At 46.2% G+C, this 22,674-nt stretch overlaps 1 protein-coding gene across 2 annotated transcripts in view; it reads right to left on the bottom strand.

The window, feature by feature from the left end:
* Window positions 1-270: 270 nt before the first annotated feature.
* MFGE8 (milk fat globule EGF and factor V/VIII domain containing) overlaps window positions 271-22,674 on the bottom strand; it is a 33,422-nt gene continuing 11,018 nt past the window's right edge. Inside the window, exons 2-10 of one of the 2 annotated variants that reach the window (XM_033166881.1) lie at window positions 21,865-21,990; window positions 20,851-20,976; window positions 19,288-19,401; window positions 15,337-15,518; window positions 13,528-13,683; window positions 9,532-9,676; window positions 4,997-5,199; window positions 1,002-1,157; window positions 271-579 (exon numbers count right to left, since the gene is read on the bottom strand). In XM_033166881.1, the coding sequence (XP_033022772.1) occupies window positions 436-579; window positions 1,002-1,157; window positions 4,997-5,199; window positions 9,532-9,676; window positions 13,528-13,683; window positions 15,337-15,518; window positions 19,288-19,401; window positions 20,851-20,976; window positions 21,865-21,990 (1,352 nt within the window). In that variant the 3' untranslated portion in view covers window positions 271-435. The remainder of the gene's footprint in view (window positions 580-1,001; window positions 1,158-4,996; window positions 5,200-9,531; window positions 9,677-13,527; window positions 13,684-15,336; window positions 15,519-19,287; window positions 19,402-20,850; window positions 20,977-21,864; window positions 21,991-22,674) is intronic. The other variant, XM_033166882.1, reaches the window with a different exon arrangement.

The raw sequence follows: 22,674 nt of genomic DNA, 5'->3' as shown, positions 1-22,674 counted from the left end.
ACCATGCATGGGGTAGGGCTTACAAAAGCAAGAGCCCGGACACTCAACGGTGGCTCTTAAAGTGCAGTGCAAGGGACCCACAAGAGGGGGCCGTGGTGATGCAAACAAAGTAAGCCAATCCCTGAAGGAGCCAGCTTGTCAATCATTCTTCGAAAGCAAAAGGTGAGGGAGAGATAGAAGACAAGCAGAGGGTCAAGGAGGTAGCAAGCCCCCCCCCCCCGACCCTGATAGCTGCTGGCTCCAAACTACAAAAAAATGGTGTTCCCAGTGCCTAACGCAGGGCATAGCTTGTTTTTTTTATAAATTGGAACTAGGAGTAGTGGATTTGGGAACAGAAAGCGCCATAGGTCCAGGGATGCAGGGGGCAGGAGACAAAGTGGGTGAGGAAGTCAGTCTGGCTCTCTGCTTCACGGCCTCCGTGGCGGGGGGGGCGGGCTACTCATCACAGCCCAGAAGCTCCACTCGCAAGGTGATGCGGTTGTGCCAGGATTCGGGGTAGATGCGCACAAAGCGGGTGTAGAAGGGAACGTCAAACACATTCTTCTTGTGCGAGTTGTTGTCGTAGTTGCCTTGGAATATCTGTGCCAGTGAGGAGAAAGAAGCATGGTTAGAAAACACAAGAATGGGGAGGAATTAGGCCAGTCTACCTCGCAGGGCTATAAGCAAGGGTTACCCTTTCTTGATTCTTCAGCATTTTAGTATGAATTTCTCTGTTGCAAGCAATTTCTCCTGATATAATGCTGCATTCTATGTTTATTTTCACTGAAGTATTCATTTTTAGGCATTCAACGCTGAAAAATGCCGGGGAACTGAGTCGCAAATTTCGGATAAGTGCAGATTTTGAAGGGTGGCTGTTTTTGGTTCTCATCTTGTTCTGGAGAGCGCAGATTTGATAGATTTGGCCTTAAATTTGGCAAACTGAATTGAATTTCTCTCCTAGTCCTCAGTGAGGATGGGAGTGGTTTCTAAAATACAGAGGATGCAAAATTGCACAAACCTACCTTGGTGCCATTTGTCCTGCTATCCTTATAAAGAGTCCAGGACTTCCCATCATCACTATAGGCCACTTTGTAGGCTGCCACATACTGAATATGCCCAAAGTCACGAGCTCCTTGCGTAATGATCCCTGTCACCTTTTTCTCGGACTTAAGATCGATCTGCAGGGAAACAAGGACAACGTTTAATTTGTGTAGAGGAGAAAGAAAAAAGGTGCCCGGACTCAGGTGAGGCCACCTTCCCTGGAAACCTTTTAACCCCAATGCACAAGTTCTCAACCCATCCAGGGTTGAAAACTGCTCTTAAGACTCAGAAGATCTGCAGAAAAAGCATCCAAACCTGGGGGCAAGTTTGCATACAACTTAGGGCTCATCTAGACTTCCTTTTGTGCCACGTGTGGGATGTGACATCACTGTAGCAGTCAAATAAAACACTTCCTGTTTGCCCAGAGTGGATATACAGAGGGTGTTACTCCAGCCAGGAGGACTTCCTGTCCCACCTGGTCAGGAGCATCCTCCCCCTGTGTGTGACCGGGTAGATGGGCGTGACCCTGGGAGACCCTGTAAAAGGGCCAGTCACACAGCCATCCTCCTCTTTTGCTGCTCTCTTCTGATACTGATGCTTTTGCTGTCTGCTGGCTCTCAGCCAGCAGCACATGGGCTCAATCCCATATGGGATGAACTCAAACTCTCTTCTGTAACTACAAGCTAAAGCCTGCCTTCAGGACCATACTGTGAACTGAATGTGAGTAAACTTCTTATCATTACTTTTAAAGAAGACTGTTGTGTCTTTATTGTTTTTAAGAGGGATAAAAAGGGGAATTTACCAGGAACAAGCCCAATCTGGACAAAGACAGATTGGATTGCTTAACTCAAGAGATTCAAATGAATCTAGCAACTAGCTTCCTGCAATATACAAGGGAATGTACTCTGCTACTAACTCACTAGTGTGAGTGAGGAAGGATAACATTTAATCAATATATCCTCTCCTACTATCCACAACATTCCCACACCACGTTCCTGGCACAGTTCCACGTTTTAAAGCACCATATATCCAAGCGCTTTTTCTTCTTCTCTGCCTCTGTGCCTTCCCTGCAAAAACCTGGTCTTCACTGCTGAATCAGAGCAAACTGCTATCCACGGAAACCAAAATTGCTGTTTGTTCTGATTCAGTGTTAAGAGAGCAGATTTTCCTGGGGAAATCGCTGGGGTAAAGCACTCAGACCTGTCTCTAGAAAGTGCAGGGCAAAAGGTAAGTGTGGATTATCCCCGTGTTAGTTTTTAGATGTCTGTTTAGGGAGAGTTTCCTGACAGAGAAACGGGAACTTCCGCCCCTACTTTTCATTGAGAGCGCTGGGATGTGTGCTGCTAGCGATGTGAAAATAATCCGTGTCACTAGTAGCAAGGATCGGTTACAGACAAGCTACAGGCAACTACACAATGGCCTCTTACTAAATGGGCAGGGAGGGTGGAAGCAAGAGAAAGATAACAACCTTTGGAGCAGGGTGTGCATACAAGCACTTGAGTCTAAATTGTTCCCCGTTTTGAGACAAGCTACTTCTGGAAGTGAATAATCCTGGCTCGCAGCAATTTTCATTTATTTGAAGCGAAAAAGAAAGAGGCTGGATTACCATTAACTCACTTGCTTTTTTTAATGGGTTAAGGTTGCTTCCAGGCAAACTGTTTATGGAGCCTCCAACCCAATTTGAATGCAGCAAAGTCTGTAGGGAGGTTGTGGGATATCCACTGTTTATTAAGGATTCCTTCAATTTGTTTGCAGGGGGTTTGATGACGCGAACGTCAAGCAAACATTAATTACTCCGCACTTTCCAGCACATTTTCCCATCCATGTCACAAAAATAAAAATAAAAAATTGATTTCGGTGGTGGATGGGGAGATAATAAATAGGTTTGTTGTGCGAAAGTTCCATATTGACTTTCAGTGCAGAACCTAAATTTGTCGGTATGGCATTGAAGACATGCAGACTCCGGCAGAATAATGAGAGTCTGGAAGGGTCCTCTGCCCTTGTGAAACTCAATAGCCCTCCACCACATGATAAGGATGTGCACAGCTGCTGGGAGAAGCTTAGGGCACAAATTCCTAGTCCCCTATGCCCCCTTATAAAAAGGTCACCTTAAATGGTGCTAACCGCATTTGGAATTTTGTGTTCAGTTCTGGCTGCCTCACCTCAAAAAGGATACTGAAAAGTTGGGGAAAGTTCAGAAAAGGGGAAAACCAAACGATCAAGGGCATGGAGGCAAGGTTGCAGCGTTTGGGACCTTTTCACTGAGAGAAAAGGTGAGGAAGAGGTGACATGCTATGTTTACAAAATTATGCCTGGCATGGAGAGAATGGATAGAGAGGTGTGTGTGTTTCCCCCCCCCCCTTCTCGTAGCAGATTCAGTGGGAGATTCAGGACTGATAAAAAGGAACTACGGAGACTCTTGGCTTATGCACACTTCCATTTACTCTGCTGATTTCCCCCAGGAAAACGTTGATTCAGAGCAAACAGCAGTCGGGTTTTCTGCCATTTGCCATTTTATTTTTATTGATTGATTGATTAGATTTATATGCTGCCCTTCATCGTAAGATCTCAGGGCGGGTCACAATATAAAATGCAGAATAGAAACATGAAAATTAGAAAACAAAACAGCAAAACAATAACCCCTGATTTATCACTAAACCGTGGGTCTTCTGGGGGGAAGCCGTGGGGCAAAGGTAAAACCACTTGGATCTGCACCCTTTGCCTACCGCAAGCACCAGCGGGAGATTCAGAAGAAGTCAAAGGAAAGGAATTCTTCAGTTAGCTGGCCTCCCATACCAAGATAGGCTGTGCCCATGTACCCAGGATGTTGAATGTATGAAACACATTTTACTACACTCTTGTTTGTATAAACAGATTAGAAAGCATCTAATCAAACCAATATTAACAGAACAACCTACAACGCCTGACTCCTTTTATGTTGAGGTTCTCCTCAAGGATAAGACGGATACCATTACACTAGCCGCAGTAAAATTTCTCCTGGAGGCAGTAAGAATTAGAAAGCAGTATGTACTGGCTAAAGCATCTTTGTGGACTAGAAAGGCTGTTCTTACACCTCAATAACGGTTGATATATAACCATTGCTGTACTGTGTATTTTGGGTTTATGGACCGCAATAAAGCTCTCCCCCTTTCTCTCTCTCTCTCTCTCTCCCTGTGTGTACACACCGTATTTTTTGCTCCATAAGATGCACTTTTCCCCTCCTAAAAAGTAAGGGAAAATGTTATGTGCGTCTTATGGAGCGAAGACGGGGGCGGCTGCGGGACCAGCGCCCAAAAGGGCTCCTTTTGGGCCGTTGGTCTCACCTCCTCTGCCGCTGCCCCAGCCTCTCACTGAACAGACCGTAGCGTCCTCTCCTTCTCCCCAACTGGCTTTAAAGCCATCGGCAAAGGGGCGTGGGAGGAAGGAGGACCGTCCCCCCCCTTTGCCACTGGCAGCTGCGGAGGAACGTGCAGGCCAAAAGATGCTTTCTCCTCCTCTGCAGCCGCCGCTCCCAGTTTTGAGTTAGAATATTTTCTTCTTCTTTTACTCCTTTAAAACCGGGGCGCGTCTTATGGTCCGAAAAATATGGTAGTTCTTCAAACAGTACTTCTTCATGTGGCATAAACTCTGCAACTCACCGCTGCAGGAGGCAATGATCGCCATCCAAACAGATGACTTTGAAAGAGGACTGGACAAATTCACGAAGGGCAAGTCTATCAATGGCTACTAGCCATGATGGTCATCTTCCAGGCACTGAATATAAGGTCCTGGGAATCACAGGTGAGAAGGATGCTGTTGTGCTCATTCCCAGCTTCCAGGTTTCTTTCGGGAATCTGGTCTGCCACTGTGAGGGCAGAGTGATGGGCTAGATGGACCACTGTCAAGTTCCTCTTATGTCACACATTCAAGTGCCCAGTCTTCACCCTTGCACTGCCCCTCCACCCCTCCTTCCTGCATAGGAGCGGCGAGGCCTTACCTGAAGCCACTCGTCCTGTTTGTTGGTGAGGGCAGCCCAAGCGTTGCTCTTGCCCGTCCTGTCAAGGCGGGCATAGTGCGGGTGCCAAGTGAATGCGTCGATGCCCCATGTCTTGTAAACGCTGGAGGCTGTGATCTGCTGGTCGGTGATGAAGTGGGATTTCATGCCCAGCGGCTCCGAGCAACCTGCCATGTTGAAATACACTGTAACACAACGGTTTACACAGACACAGTGAAAGGGAAGAGACCGGAAGCAACAGATGCTCAAAAGAAAACAAAATTAAGCACCATCAGACAGACAGAAACACACACACACACAGATTTCCCCCAAAGCAGCAGCTTTCAAAACTTTCCATACTGACCCTTCGGCCAAGATCCCCCACATATAAACATGCCTGCCACAGAAACTCCCATGCGTTGCAGAGATTCTGGGGAAGGTTCTAAGGCAGAAGTCTGCAACCTGCATCCCTCTGCTCTGAACATCAGCAGTGGTGAAGAGATGACTGGTGTTTCAAACCAACTTCTCCACCATTAGGGACCTCACTAAAAGCAAGCCTTGCAGCTTCCCAGAAACTGTTTTAAAAACAAGGAACCAAAGCACAGATGGAAACACAAAGGGGGACAAGGGTAAGCCAAGATGGAATCCCAATGATGTCCACAAACATTTACAAGTCACTTTGAGGGTGGAAGAGCTGGGCATCTAGCATGTTAGCCTTTCAAGTGTTACTGGATGACACCTCCTGTTGTCGATGACACCTCCTGTTGCCCCAGGCAGTATGGGCAATGGTCAGGGGATGATAGGAGCTGCAGTCCAGGAATATCTAGAGCATGAAAGGTTAGCCACCCTGGTTTTTACCCAATAATGGTGTAATTCCATTCCGATTTCACCAGTAGATATTCCTCAAATCCATAGCTGGTCATTTCGATGGCAGGGACTAAGCATGCTCTCACTGGGCGAACCTTGAGCCAGTCACTGTCTCTCAACAGGACCCACCTCACAGGGTTGTTGTGAGATTAAAAGGAGGGGAAAGAACCATGTACCCGAGCTCTCTGGAGGAAAGGCGGAATAAGTGTGTAATAATACATCAATTAAATTAATTAGCAATATGAAACCCAGTTTTTCAGGCAGAATCACTCAGAGGTGTCCCAAGATGCAATGTTGTACCACAAGCATTTAATTATTTTTAAGTAACTTTTAAAAAGCTAAGATATGAAAAGTTGTAAGAATGGAGGGGTGGATATTGTTGTCCTGCATTTTTAAGCAAACCAGACTAATGCACCTCCCAGACTGTGGTTGTTTGGAGCTTTGAGAGTTAAAGAAGCTCAACAGTTCGCTCCTCCCACAGGGATGAGGATGTGTCACAACATCCGGGTTATCTGCTGTATGCGATGTCTTTGTGATTTATGTGACGCACCGTTTATTTCCGAGTCAGTCCTACTTTCGCTTTTGGAGAGACCGGAGCGATGATGGCCTCCCACTCTCCGGGAAAGTGGCTGTAATTTATATGCTTGTAATAAAGCATACTTGCTTTGAAACAACCCAGACGTTGTGGGAATTTATTGCTGGCACGAAAGGCACACATACCGTTGCGCAGGAAGAAGAAGAAGTTAGAAGTTTGAACAAACTCTGCTAAAGCACTGGAGAAGCAGGAGAACACAGAAGGAAGCGTGCTGGACACCACTCCAAGTGCTAAACTGGTTTTAAGGCTTTTCCAGTTAAAACCAAAAGCCCCACATGAATCGGAACATATCCTTCAGATTTCCCACTTCTCTGAATTCTGTGATAAGTTTCTCAAGTCACAACACACACCCAGATGCAGTTCTAGGATAAAATATTTGAGATGCATACTCAGAGCAAAGATATTTAATTGGCGTTTTGTGATTAAATGATAATTTTTTTAAGTACATATTTTTTAAGTCATGGGTTAATGCGCAGGGTGAGAAGAGTCGTGGCTCACTGTTAAGATCATCTGCTTTGCATGCAAAAGGTTCCACATTCAATCTCTGGCATCTCCAGGAAGGACTGGGAAAGACCCAGGAGAGGTATTGCCAGTCAGTGTGGGCAATACTGAGTTCTGTCACCTTCCACCAACATTTCAACTGTAAGGTCCTCAGGGCAGGGGCCAGTCTGGTTTTCGTGACTGCTCAGCAAAGCACCGAGCAAATTTATAATGCTACATCAGTGCTGTGACAGTAAGAAGCAGGAAAAACAGTCAGCTGACCTATAATTCTGATCACCACCAGTGGGTGTCACTGTACAGTCGTACCTTGGTTTTCGAACAGAATGCCTTCCGGGAGTCCGTTCGACTCCCGGAACCGTTCGAAAACCAAGGCGCGGCTTCCGATTGGCTGCAAGATCGTCCTGCAGCCAATCGGAAGCTGTACTGGACGTTCAGCTTCCGAAAATCGTCCGAAAACCAGAACACTCACTTCCGGTTTCTGATCGTTCAGGAGCCGAAACGTACGAGTACCCAGGCACGGTTGTAATTATGGATGCAGATGAGGAGGAGGAAGAAGAGCCCCAAACTCTGGGTGTTTGCAGTGGTGCAAGTCGAGCCATTTTAGACTCTGGGCTTCCGCCTGCCACTTGAAGATGCTAATATGCATAACTTCATCTATTCCGGAAATGCGTTAAGCCATATTCCCAAAAGTGAAAATCCGAACAAAGTTGTTGGAGGACAGGCAAAGTTGATGACCTTTCTCTGGGAACATGTCAAAAAAAAAGATTTTGGAGCTTTTGGGGGATTTTTAAAGGAATTTTTCTTTAAAAATCACCCCAGTTGCCATATATCCGGGTTTTCCAGGACATTTTGCCGATTTGGTAAAAATCCACCCAGAGGCCATTTTGACAGGAGTCCTAGTTAAGCCAACCCTCTAGGATTGGGGAGCCCATCTGCTCATTCTATTGTGGGGGCCCCGGGCGTTTGCCCATAAGTCCTGCCCCGACAGCACCACTGCAATAGGGAGGCCTCCTGGCCTAGACAACAAGACCCAGAAACCAAGACTCCATCACTGTTAGGGAAGCCAAAGAAAGCCTAGTCCTGCCAGGCCAGTCCTCACCAAGGGTCTGCTTCCAAGATCAAACTGGAAATGACTATTTTGAGCAAAGCCCAATGGTGGAGATCCTTGTGATTGGAAGGGGCCACAAGGATCCCAACCCCCTGCAATGCAGGAATATTTTAGCTCAACCCAGGACTCAAACCCACAACCCTTCGATTAAGAGTCTCACGCTCTACCAACTGAGCTATCCCATAGAGAGCAATGCCTCAAACCCCTGCCAGGCAGATGCATATTTAAAGTTCAGAAGTGAGGACTGCCTATCAAGTATAGTCTTTTCTTAGCTTCCCAGCAGCTTGGAGAAAGATTCTCAGTTCCCCTCTCCGTGGCCCAAACAAAGCCAGATTAAAAATATGATGCAAACAGCAAGAAATCATGCAAAAACAGGTAGCAAAATTCGGCTTTTCTTAGTGCAAAATCTGGGCTTCCTCGGCACAGAAATGTTAAACGTTTCTTTACAGAGCAGACAGCACTGGCAATTATCCACAGTTCCCAAGTGGCCAATCTGAGAGTCCCAATTTTCACAGTTAAGTGCCAACAGATTTTGGAAATTAGAGGTCAGCAAAGGCAACCGCTTCAACCCAGCAGAATTCCCCCAGGGCAATTTGGGTGACCTGCTTAGGGGACGGTGGTGAAATTCAATTCCGTTCACATTTTAATGTGAGCATACCCGGTTTGCCTTTTCCAAAGCAACATGCAAACCAAACGTACAGCTATCCTTGGAAAGTTTGCATTTTTCCAAGTTTTGAAATGCAGTTCTCCACAGCCAAGTAACGTAGTCAAAAATATATATGTCAGGGTAAAGGGTGAAAATATATTAGTGAAAATAACATACAAAAATGCATTGTATTAAAAGAGATGGCTTTGCAAAAATGTACATATTGGGGGGAAATTCGCACTGAAAAGCCAATGAATTTTCAAGAGGACCTTTTCTTTTTTTTAAAAAATGGTTCACAAAGTGATGTGCAAATGTGGAGAACTGAACTTAGAACTGGAAAAATGAGAAACTGGGAGAAACCAGCATTGACCTATACCCCCATTCCTAGACCTACACCGCCATTTTGGCTTACCCAAACCAGTTTAAGAAAAAATAATTCCAACATGGAGGCAAGGACGGTGAAGTCAAAATTCTCCAGGGTGCTGCTGCCCTCTGATTATCCATGCAAGAAAGTGCGCCACCACCAAAGACATTTAGGCCACATTTGCACCATGCGTTTAAAGTACAGTACTATGCGACTACTCAAAACAGTCACGGCTTCCCCTCAAAGAATTTTGGGAGCTGTGGTTTGTTGTGGGTGCTGATTTATTAGGAGACCCCTATTCCCCACACAGACCTATGATTCCCATAGTTCCCTGGGAAGAGGGACCGGCTGTTAAACCACTCCTGGTTCCCAGAATCCTTTGGGGGAAGCCATGAGTGGCATCGCAGTGCTTTAAACGTACGGTGCCAGTGGCCTTAGACCAAAGGGAAGCATTTACCATTCATTTCGCAGCCGATCAGCTCGAAGCGCAGAGTGCAGGCTTTACGGCAGATCACAGGGTAGATGCGGAGGTACTGGGCCGTAACAGGAGGATTGAAGAGGTTGGTCATCGTGTCTTCGTTGTCCGAGTTGCCGATGAAAACCTGCCAGAGGAGAGAGGGCAACGGTGAAAGGATGACACCTTAGGAACAGGGTTGATGGTCTAGAGCAGGGGTAGTCAACCTTTTTATACCTACCGCCCACTAATGCATCTTTCTTTCTTTTTGTTCATCATTTTTATTGGTTTTACAAACATACAATATATTATACAAATTATTACTTAATATTCAATCTAATATCTTGGTTTTTATAGCCATGACTTCCCTCAATCCTTCCATGTGGTTCCGAAATTATTTCTCTTTTTATTTTTATACCTCTCAAATCTATCATTGCTTTAATATTCATATTTAACATCATCATTACTTATTTCATTCCACAACAATATTTCTTCTAAAACTACAAAGCCTCTTGTAATCCTATTAACGTATTTAATTGAGTTTTTTTCTTTCAAATAATTTGTAAATTCGTTCCAGTCTCTTATGAATTTCTGGTCTCGCTGTTCCCGAACTCTTCCTGTCATTTTATCTAACTCTGCGTACTCCATTAATTTCATTGTCCATTCCTCTTTCGTCGGTAGTATGTCTTGCTTCCACTAATGCATCTTTCTTGATGGTAAAATTTCCTTACTGCCCACCAGTGCTCGATGGATGGAAGGAGGATTCAGCTTGTGCCGTAGAACCCCCTACTGCCAACCTAGAATCCTGAAATGCCCACTAGTGGGTGGTAGGGACCAGGTTGACAACCCCTGGTCTAGAGTCACATCAGCTCTCTAAAGGGGACATCTTTAGGCAGCTACTTCGAAGAGGCAGAATGGTTAGAACGCTGGCACTTGTTGACAGAGATCGAGAGCTCAAATCGCTCTCTCACTTCTAGCAAGCTTGTTGCAATTATAAACGTGTGGTGACCTGCATCTATGCACACCATCCTGAGCTCAATGAAGGAAAGTTGAAACAACAGAAAATCAGTAGCTCAGTGGCATCAGCCTAACATGCAGAAGGCGTTGCCAGTCGGCGCAGACAATACAGAGCTAGATGTATGAAGGGATGCGGGTGATGCTGTGGTTCAAATCTCTGAGCCTCTTGTGCTTGCCGATCATAAGGTCAGCAGTTCGAATCCCCGCGACTGGATGAGCTCCCGTTGCTCTGTTCCAGCTCCTGCCAATCTAGCAGTTCGAAAGCACGCCGGCACAAGTACCGTATTTCCCGGCGTATAAGACGACTGGGTGTATAAGACGACCCCCACCTTTTCCAGTTAAAATATAGTTTGAGATATACTAGACCACAGATTCTCCACCCGGCATATAAGACGACCCCCGACTTTTGAGAAGATTTTCCTGGATTAAAAAGTAGTCTTATACGCCAGAATATACAGTAGATAAAATCGGTACCGCTGCGATGGGAAGATAAACGGCATTTCCATGCATTCTGGTTTCCATCATGGTGTTCCATTGCACCGGAAGCAGTTTAGTAATGCTGGCCACATGACCCAGAAAGCTGTCTGTAGACAAACGCCGGCTCCCTCGGCCTGAAAGCGAGAGGAGTGCTGCAGCCCCATAGTCGCCTTTGACTGGACTTAACCATCCAGGGGTCCTTTACCTTTAGATGTGTCTATGGTCTGACTCAGTTTAAGGCAGCTCCCTATGTTCTTTCTATCTGAACTCAGAGGAATACATGACTATTAGAGGAGTTTAGAGCTTGCAGGCATAACAGAGGGAGCCAATATCTAGGAGAAGGAAAACTCTGGTCCTAAACCTCTGCTGTTTTGCGGGATACCTTCAGGAAAAGAAAAGGCTAAGGAGTAAACCCTACACAAATCCAGATGTAGCTAGGTGATGCCTTGTACGCCTCCTTCCAGCAACTCCAGATGTAGCCAAGCTGGTGCCAAATGTATTGCTCTGCTTTCCTTTGGGTCGGAACAGCGAGGCGGAGAGGAGGGTCTTGTCTTCTGGGCGGTCCAAGACCTCCACAAACACTGCCCAGGCTTGCACCCCAAGGAGGTCACTTTTAGACAATGTTAGGCCTACTCTGCATAGGCCTAACAACATCTACAATCCTTGCTATCCCTGTTAAAGCAAACCAACTCAACCAGTTCTGATGGCTCACAAAACGAACTTGCTGTAAGTATAATCAGAACAGCTAAAACCAACTATTTAACTGGGGTGATGTGGGGGCTGTTTGTGTGCTGGGACCACACACACACACCAACCGCCCCCCTTCCTTTCAAGCAGAAGCTAACTCAAATCTAATGTACTTATATCAGGCTTCCAATGGGACAAGAGAAAACTTTTAAGGTGGGGTGAGGAAGGGTGGGTCTGAGGAATGGCTACTATGCAATGGGGAGCAATGTGCTTCTGATTATCGCACTTAGGAGGGGCTTTGTCGGTGCTTGCAGAAAAACTCAAAGCACTTCTGGACTTCCAAATATTCAGCATAGCCTCCTGAACACCTGCACGGGGACAAGCAAGGACCCACCAGGCTGAGCACAGTGAATTAAGCATCATTAGTATTCTCTGAGAAGAGCTAAAATGTTTCTTCTTGCATGGTTGGGAGAGGCTGGAATTGCAGCAATCTAAAGGAAATAGGGAGGGCAGGGCAGCAGAGCCCTCAAGGCACACCTGTCAATTTCAGTTTGTCTCGGGGTTTTTTTATTTTATTTTCCCAAATCACAAAAGATTCCTCGCAACATCATTTGGCAGGCTCAGATATGTTTCAATCACAGTGGATTCTTCTGCGATTTAAACTAAAAATGTATGCTGTGCTCAAAACTGTTCTCTCTTTTTTGTAGCAAAAGGTGATGCGCTTCAATGGAAAAGAGAGCGATGGAAGAGAGGGAGCCCATTTTTTTTCTAAGCAAGGCATTTGTACAATGCACTGCCCATCTTGGGAGGCGCTCCAACAGTCCAGGCCATTTTTGTGTGCGATTTTGCCTAACATAGATACTAATGCATCCGATGCTAGTCATGGTCAGAGCACTTTTTTGAAATCAAAAGGGAATTACTAACCTAGGTCTATTCATTTCAATGGGTCTACTCGGAGTACGGCTGGCATGGGAGTCACCCCACTGTTTTTAGTTTACTAAAAGTAAAATACACGTGCTAAATTTAATCACTCTCTAGGGCAAGAGTTCGGGGGGTGGTAGACTGAGGGCCAGATCCCCTCATGGACAACCTTCTGGAGGCCACATAAAGGGGGGCAAATGGAGAAGGGCTGGAATGGGCAAGGAAACTGATGTGTCCTTTGTACCATCAGGAGCTCTGTGGGAAATTCAAGCAACTGCCACTCTGCGCCAATCGAAATCCCAGTTTTGCGAGTCGTGGGGCAGGCATCAGCATCCGAAGCAACTACAAAAAGCGTCTGAGGGATGGTGCCAAGCCTAACAATAAAGGGGCTGTTTTAGTGGCCTACCTTGGGAGGCTGCTGTTAAGATAAACAAGGCAATGTATTTTAAAGCACTTCAGCATCGTTCAGAATGCAAGGGGTACAGGTGGCGCTGTGGTCTAAACCACTGAGCCTCTTGGGCTCGCCGATCGGAAGGTGGCCGTTTTGAATCCCCATGAAAGGGTGAGCTCCCATTGCTCTGTCCCAGCTCCTGCCAACCTAGCAGTGCAAGTAGATAAATAGGTACCACTGCGGCGGGAAGGTAAACGGCATTTTCCATGCGCTCTGGTTTCTGTCACGGTGTACTGTTGTACCAGAAGCAGTTTAGTCATGCTGGCCACATGACCTGGAAAGCTGTGGACAAACGCCGGCTCCCTCGGCCTGAGAGCGATATGAGCACCGCAACCCCATAGTCACCTTTGAATGAACTTAACCATCTCTTTACCATCTCAGCATCCAATTGTTTTTTGTTTCTCCACCCCTCAGGCACAGCTGCAGCACCTGCCCGCTTTGCTCACCTTGTCATGATCCTGCTCCTCGTCCTTAATGTACACGAACTCGCGCCCGTCGAGGCTGTAGGATACTTTGTAGGCCCGGACATATTCCACGCGGCCTACGCGGCGTGCCCCTTGCGTGGCAAGGCCAGAGACCCTCATCTTCCTCATCAGGTTGACCTGGGGTGGGGAAAAGCAGGCAGAAACTGGATAAACATCTCTGTATGTGTGTGTGTGTTTGTGTGACTCAACACTAATCAGATGTTTTGCTTATGTGCCCAACAACATGGTGGGAGTCACAGAAACAAGCACAGCACATTGAAGCACTCATTTCTCTTTTCACCCCACCCCCACCCATCTCTATTTATTTAATTCCCATTTATATCCCTCCCTCCCAAAGGTGCCTTAAAACATCAGACTTAAAAACAATGAAAGCAACTGTAACAGTGAGGCTGCTTCATGTGGTGGGGTCTCGTGAAGGAAAGACAGACCATACGTGTTGAGGTATCAGTCGAGGGACGAGAGCACCGGGCACTCCCTTGCCCACGTATTTATTGGTGACAATTACATTCATATGTAAAAGCAATTAACCAATCACCATTATACACTTCTATGCATATGTATAAACCATTAACCAATCACCGTTGTACACTTCTATGCATATGTATAAACCATTAACCAATCACCGTTGTGCACTTCTATAATAATTAGGTGATTAATCAGTTATATTAGCAAAGCTAAATCATGCCCTTGATGTCAACAGCCCTTTGTCCTCTTGCAGCACTCTTCATTCTCATGGTATGCCTATGATCGTTCTCTATAGCATACTTTATCATGGTATGCCTGTGATCTTAGCAACACACATTAGTCTTAGGATATGTTTATGATCTCAGAGGCATACTATATTATGCTTGTGAGGGATGTGGAACGGATGAACTTCATGCCCTACTGCACCTGCAGTTACCATAGTGCCCACCTACCAGTTGAGTGTGGAGAGTGGAAGCATGTCATGCTGCAAGCACACAGGCACATCCTGTATTATTCCCACAAGCAACACGATCCAAGCTATGCTTATTAGAATTATTGGTCACTTGTAACCTAAGAAGGTATCAAAACAACTTGCATTTTTTTAAAAAAAATAAATACATAATCTTAAAATACATTAATGTGACTTCTTTTTTATGCTGTAATGTTTCTATGATTCAAACAAGCTGCCCCAACAGTAACAGCACATTTACCATTATTACATAATCAACTCAGCCTATCAAAGGCCTGTTTCCACCTGGCACTGGTCAGTGAGAGTGCCTTTGGAGGGCCACACATCAGTGGTGGGCGAGACAACGCATGGAAATTTTGCCTTTGCAAAGTTGGCTAGTTTCTCCACACATTCCAGCCTGGCTGGCTTGTACAGAGTCAGGCTGTTGGCCCATCTAGCTCAGTATTATCTACCCTGACTGGCAGCAGCTCTTCAGGAATTTAGGCAGGGATCTCTCCTAACCCTACCTGCATATTGAATGTGGGACATTGTGCTTCCGAGGCTATGTTATGCTATGAGTTCTTCTCCCAAGGCAGAAACACTTTGGGTGCAAAGCACCGCCAGTCAGGGGTGAGGGTCTGAGGAGATTTCCAAAGGCCACACAGAAAGGGCTAGAGGGCCACATGGATCTCTACTGTGTTTCTGAGGTTCAATATTTAGTATTTAGGCTTTCTGGCCTTCTCTTGTGCCACTCAGACGAACACAGATACCTATGAGCCCTCCCAGTTTGGGTGAATGCTCCTTGCTTAGTTTTTGGCATCCCACATTGGACTCGCTGCTTCCAAGTGCACCATTACCTGAATCCAAGGGCTCCTGTCATAGTTGCTGGAGGTCCAGGCATTCACAATCCCCTTGTTGTTGAGGCGGGCGAGCTCAGGACCCCAGCGCTGCAGGCCAAGGAACCCGTAGTGCACTGAAGAGGCGGCAAGCTGTGTGTTCGCAATGGCTCCTGTCTCCATGCCGAGCAAATTTGAACATTCTGGAGGGAGTCACCAAGACCATAGGGAGGAGGGCAGGGAAAGAGAGGGAGAGAAGAAGAAACTGAAACCATCGCATATTGCTTCCTTGTGAATACCTGCCTCCACTTCCCTCCCCAGCTTCTTCCCCTGTGTCAGCTTTTCGACTGTAAACTCCTTGGGGCAGGGGCCTGCCCTCTTGCACTCTGCAAAACAACACACACACACACACACACACACACAGCGAGAGAGAGAGAGTTGGCACCCTGCAAACAAACACCACCACACAGAATTGCCACATGGAAAGAGTAAGAGAGCATCAGACTTTTTGGCTGTGAAGTATTTATCAGTCTATATGAAGCACAGTGGTACTTCAAAGTCTCAAGCAGAGACCGTTCTGTGCTTTTATAGAATTTTATTCAGATCTGCATGCACTTAATTTATTCCACACCATGTTGTTTTATTCTGACATTTGTTAAACAAGAAGAACACCCTCTCCCTTTTTAAGGGGCGTGTTGCAATCTGCCAGGAAAACATGGCATTTTAAGTTTGTTTATGATGTTGCTTATTTTTGATGTTGCCTTGTGTTACTTTTCATATGGTTCAAACTTTTGGCTGGGTAACTATATACAAATAAATGTATCAAATTTAATCTCTCACACATATTCCATTTTTGGCTGCCAGAGAACCTGGGGGTTGCAAGATCCCTGATCTCTGACCAGAGGTGGGTGCAAGCTCTGCTTCAACCTCAAAGGGATGCTGTTCTCAAGCCACTGGCTCCTGCTCCCTATTTCTAGCAAAGAAGCCGTCAAGGAGATGGGAGGGGAAAATATCTTTGTGGGGTTATTTAGAATAATGTGTTTTTCTGGTTCTTATCTCCCTTCAAGTGTCTAATTTGTTTATGCAATAAAAGTGTCATCAAGAAGCAGAGCAACATGAAATTAGGTCCTAGAGGAGCTTTTGGGGGACTGAGATTCTCAATCACTTCATGCTGAAATTAAGTTAAGCAGAGAAGACAATTACATGTTAATTATCTCTGACATGTAAATGTGGGGGAAGTTCACGAGAACTGGGCAAGCACAGCTTGAGCGAGAACCCAGCTTAAAAGAAAGAGTAAGGAATAGTGGTGAACACTCAAGAGCAGGGGTCGGCAACCTGTGGCCCATGGGCCACAAGCAGCCCACGGGGGCAGTTTAACCGGCCCATGTGCCCCCCCCAACTAAGCAGCCCGCTTGGTGAGTCCCCGCGTGCTGCGGTAAACCAGCAAAGCACGGCGGCGGAAATCGTGTCTGCGCAGGTGCTGGAAATCGCATCTGTGCATGGCCAGACACTGGAAATTGTGTCTGCGCATGCCCAGACGCTGGAAATTGCATCCGTGAATGCCCAGACGCCAGAAATCGCGCCCGCGATCTGGCCCACAGAGAGATCTCCGTGGGGCTTGACCGGTCCAATCAGGTAAAACCTTGCCAACCCCTGCTCAAGAGGATTTCTTGTAGGGATGGTTGAATCTGTAAATGTCATTTTGTCTTTCCCCCCAGTCTTGCAATCTTACCCTCTCCCCCAAAAATGCCTTTCTCCCAACATACATTTCTGAATGCACTTTTGCCTTTATGTGCATTTTGCAAGCCGCTTCCCCCTACACATAGAGTTTGCGTGCATTATTTTCTCTGATACAGACGTATTTTTGTGCACACATTTCCCCCCCCCCAAGGTACACATTCCTGCGCATACGTTTCTGTTGGAGAACAGCATCGCCAAACTTGGAAAAGTGCACATTGAGAAGGATAGCTGCGTTTTGGTTCCCGCACTGATCTGGAAAGGGCAAATCAGTCAGAAGGATTCCTCTCTCAACCCTAGTTTCTTGCTGGTGCAACAACTCTGTCGGGAACTGGCAAAATCAGGAGCAGGAACCCATTAAGGTCTGTCTGTGGCTTCCCTGGGTAGTGAATCACCAGATTGTCGGACTGCAGCATTTTCCTAGGGAACAAAGGGTTCCCAGCTACTGGAATTGACACCAGTTCTTCTGAACAGGTGTGGCAATGCAGTACTTCTGAAGCCCCACCAGTTTTTCTGAACAGGAAGCCCTACAGCCTTTCTGGGGTGTGACTGGGCAGTACCGTGTTTTCCCGAAAATAAGACACAGTTTTATATATTTTTCCCCTCAAGAAAACACACTATGGCTTATTTTCGGGGAATGTCTTATTTTAACCACTCCACGTCGGTACGCTGCATAGCCACGCCTATCCAGGCCGTCTTAAGGGAGGCGCCCCATCACTATGGCTTATTTTCGGGGTATGGCTTATTTTCGGGTTATGACTTATATTGCGCAAATTCATAGAAATCCTGCTACGGCTTATTTTATGGGTAAGTCTTATTTTGGGGAAAACACGGTAATAGACTTTCCCAGGTCTCGACCAGAGTTCCCTGGGAAGGAGGACTGACTGTTAAGCCACACTGGAAATTGCAGCTCAGTGAAGGGAACAAGGGTCTTTTAACAATTCTCAGCACCCTTTGTAAAAAAAGTAAGTTTTTATTAAGGATTTTATTGTTTACTAGTACATTAACCCCGTTAAATTAACAGGCGCTAGAACATATGTGGTCAAACTGCAGCCCTAGCAACGTCAGGGACATGCGCAGAGCTGACTTAGCGGCTCTTGCTTATCTCGTTTTTTTTCTAACAACGAGAGAGCCGCATGACGTAGCCAGCTCTGCGCATAGCGTTCCTGTCGCCCTGGCAACATCAGGAACACGCGCAGAGCGTCTCTGCGCTCCAAGTCCCAACGGCTGTCCGTGGGGCACATGCGCAGTAGTGCAATCCCACGGACACAGGGACTGGACGCAGAGACACTTGCACTTTATTGTAGGTGATTGAAAAGTACGTATCGTTTCTCTGTTTTTCAATTCATAGTGTCTTCTTCGCAGTTCGTTTACATGCAGTATGGGGCACTATTGTCATAGCCGTTGTGTGGTTGGGGAAAAGAGGGGGAGAGTGGGGGGGTAGTGTTCTTTCATTCTACGGCATAGTGTTAATGTAGATGTTTTGTGTCAGCATTGCAAAGGTAGGTCCTGTATGTGTGTGTGTGTGTGTGCGTATGTGGTGTGTGTGTGTATGTAATTTATATTTATTTATTTCTATTTGCACTGCAAGTGATTAGAGCTTGGTTGGAAGCCATGACTGCTTCATAATGCAGGGGGGGGGCGTTAGCTCACTATTGGCTTATAGAATTTTGCAAGATTTCTGCATGTATACAGGTGATAACACTCAACGCAGAAACTGGGATATCCATTGGCAGCATTTTATGGGGTGGCAGCATGTTTTGCGTATACACAATCTTCCGTATATTTCTGAATACAAGATGCTGGCGTAATGGCTTTTTAAAAATCCCCTCTTAACCATGAATCTCTCTGGGCCATTCAGAGTCTCTCAGCCTAACCTACCTCGCAGAATAAACCAGAGGGTGGGAAGATGTTGCCTTGAGCTCTTTGAACAGATATTGGTGTAAGCAAATAAACTTCAGTTCATCAACCTGTTTGCAAGCTTCCCCAGGGTCTTCCAGCCGCCTAGTTTTCAGAAGCAGACTATTGGGCTGGATCACAAATGGGAGGCCAGAAACACCCCCTTGATGGATCCCAACTCTCAACAGCCCAACCAGCACGGCCAACAGTCATGGATGTTGCAAGTTCTAGTCCAACAACATTTGTAGGACCAATGATTCACCGGCTGTGCTCTAAATGGATCTCGGTCACTTCATCACTACCACCCTCCACACCCGTCACGGAGCAAGAACTTACGGAGTTGGCAAGATTTCCCCAGGTAGGGCGACATGCACTTGCAGGCATAGTCCCCGCTGAGATCCAAGCAGGTCCCTCCATTCTTACAGGGCTGCGAAGAGCATTCGTTCATGTCTACAGCCAAAAGGAAAGAAGAATTGAGTTGCTCACCCCGAATGCAGCCAAATCAGGACTCGTGTTTGACTAAATACCCAACATTTTGCGGCTTAAGAATATTGTTCCTGGAAACCTCAAGACTGCTGGATGGAAGCAAGTTTCAAATTGTAATCGCTGCTAGAATGTTTTGGTCTGTTTTAGAATTGGCTTGATGTGTTTTTCTCTTGTACAGTGGTACCTCTGGTTGCGAACGGGATCCGTTCCGGAGGCCTGTTCGCAACATGAAAAGCCGGCACGATTTGGCGCTTGTGCGCATGCACGAGCGGCGAAACCCAGAAGTAACCCTTTCCGGTACTTCGGGGTTGCCGTGAACCTGAAAAAACGTAACATGAAGCAAACGTAACATGAGGTATGACTGTATATCTATTTGCCTCCCTGCCCTCCTTGGGGAGGAAAGGCATGGTTTAAACTCTATAAATGAAAATAAAACCATAAAAGAAAGTTTTGTTGCATTTGTCAGCCATGTCTTAAGACTGCAGATCTCTGAAAGTCATTCGTGGCCACCAAACAGAAGATATGGCAGATTACCACTGTACTTTTCCTATCTTCGATGCTACTTTTAGTTGCCAGAAGACAGGTAAATTGCAATTTTCTTTGCTGAACAGCTGCAATTGTTACCGGCTGAAGCTGCTGTCAAGAACAGACTCACAGAGAAGAGTATGAACAGCCAGTATGGTGCACTGGTTAGAATGTCAAGCTAGGACTTGCAGGACCAAGGTTCAAATCCCCACTCTGCCAGGAAGCTAACTGGGTGAGCTTGAGCCACAGTCACAACATCTCGCCCTTCGTTGGATCACAGAGTGAAATGGGGAAAGAGAAGGGACAGAATTGCCACACACAGGAAGAACAAGGATATAGTTTGAGTGCCTCACTTGTAGATCTATAAATCATTTAATGTATCAACACTAATAGAAGTTATTAATACTGCAACAAGGGATGATTTTGACCGGAATGTAATTGAAATTAAGTAAAATTTTGGAACGCAGAAATAAAGAAAATCACCAAACCATCAATTCTAGCACGCAGGAGGAGAATTTGGTATCTGAACAATTGGCATTAGTAATTGTATTACAATTTGGTATTGTTATAATGAGGTTATTATAGGACTGAAATTGAAAATAAATAAAAATTATTATGAAAAAAATGGGGAAAAGAGAAGGAACCATGCACACCGCCCTTGAGCTCCTTAGAGGGAAAGGGAGATATAAATGTATAATCTTGCCTACTATAAACATGGATGTAATTACAAGAGGTGGCTGTTGCCCTGCTTGGGGGCTTTCCTAGAGGCACGTAGCTACCCACTGCTGGAAACAGGGTACTAGACTGATGGGCCATTGGCTCCAAGCCAGCGTGAGCTGCTCTTCCATTTGCAGCCGCAACTTTCCCAAAGACACATCTCACACTCACTGTTTTGGCAGTGTTTGCCTTCATAGCCCGAAGGGCACTTGCAAAGGTATTCGCTGAAGACGTCACCCCTGTTGGGGACCACCTGGCACTCGCCCCCATTCTGGCAGGGGTTTGGGTGGCAGGCACCTGAAAACAAGAGATGCAGAAGGAGAAATCAGATGCAAACAAGAACATCTCGCAGCCCCTGCTCGATTTAACTATTCAAGAGCAGGTTGACAAGCCACCACCTGCAGAGTTATCAGCGCCCCAAAAACACATGCAATTTCATTAGAAATCTGTTTGGCCGCTGCGAGAACAGGATGCTGGACTAGATGAGCCACTAGCTTGATCCACCAAGGCTCTCCTTGTGTTCTAAAGAAATCATGTATGTCAGAGCAGCTGATGATTTGCAAATGGCAACCAGGATGTGAATATCCTTTCCCAACAAATGAGATGTGCGTGTCATTAGCATTGCAAAACATATTCTGCAATGGAATAACAATGGCGTAATTAGCAGGACTGACTGATGTGCTTGCACTTATTTTAACTCCGCCATTGTTAGAGTAAGCATTTGGGGTCCCAAGGTGGAGAGATTTTGAGACCACTGCAGAACTTGTGCCAGGAGCCAGATCAGCCCCTTACCCAATGCCCTATCTATTCTGCGGTTTAGTCATGCTGGCCACAGGACCCGGAAAGCTGTCTGTGGACAAACGCCAGCTCCCTCGGCCTGAAAGCGAGACGGGCGCCGCAACCCCATAGTCGCCTTTGACTGGACTTCACCATCCAGGGGTCCTTTTACCCTTTTTTTTTTTTAACCTATCCTGCATTTTCCTCTCTGGGCTCCTCCAAGCGACTTCATTACTGAGCATTCATCCCGAGTTGGTTTTAGAGCTTGTTTTGTATTCCATTTTCATTATGCACATCATTTTGACGGCTTAATGGTAGCCTATAAATTTGTATTAATAATCATCATAAACCATCCTCCACTTGTTTAAGTTCTAACAATAAACCCTGCGCTCCGAACACCACATTTACCTTTCTCGGTTTCGTTGCAATCAATCCCAGTAAAGCCTTCTGCACAGATACAGAAGAAAGGAGATTCGGTGATGCCGGTCAGGCAAGTTCCTCCGTTCTGACACTTGTTCTCTTCACAGAAGTCACCTGGAAAACCAAGGGTGTGAATCAGTGCAAGGCAGCAGCTTCACAGGGAAGGTCCCTCTTCCCACCACTTCTGAGTAATAAATACCAACGGGGGTCAGGGTGCTGGTTTGTCTAGCTGAGGTTCCCATTTCCAATTGTGTCCAGGACTTGGGGGAAAGGTCACAGGAGACATATTTGGAGAGGGGCCACAGCTCAATGGTACAGCATGTGCTATGAAATAGAGAAGAAAAACAATCCCCAGAAACTATTTTTATCCTGCTTGTTTTTCTAGGGCTTATTTAAGGGGGAGAGCATCCTCACAGGCGTCGGGAACCTTTGGCCATCCAGATGTAGCCGAGCTATAACTCCCATCAGGCACGAACAGCTGGGGGCTGAAGCAGTTCTGTGGGGGCCTTGTTTTTTGATTGGGTGCGGGCCCTCTCAATGTTCAGAGGGAGTTCAGCTCATCGTGACATCACGTTGGGCCCCCTGATTCCCATCATCCTTGGCAACTGGCAATGCTTGCTGGGGCTGACAGGAGTTCAGCAACAAGCAGGATCCTGGTCCGACTGCACTGGCAACCAGTTGTTTCGGGGCCCAATTCAAAGGGCTGGTTTTGACCTGTAAAGCCTTTAACGTCTCAGGACCGCAATACCTCAAGGACCAACTCTTTGTTGTGATATTATTACAAGCAGAGCTGCAAAA

Source organism: Lacerta agilis, chromosome 13 (genome assembly GCF_009819535.1).
Source record: "Lacerta agilis isolate rLacAgi1 chromosome 13, rLacAgi1.pri, whole genome shotgun sequence".
In the NCBI taxonomy this organism is placed as follows: domain Eukaryota; kingdom Metazoa; phylum Chordata; class Lepidosauria; order Squamata; family Lacertidae; genus Lacerta; species Lacerta agilis.
This window is presented reverse-complemented; position numbering and strand designations above follow the sequence as displayed.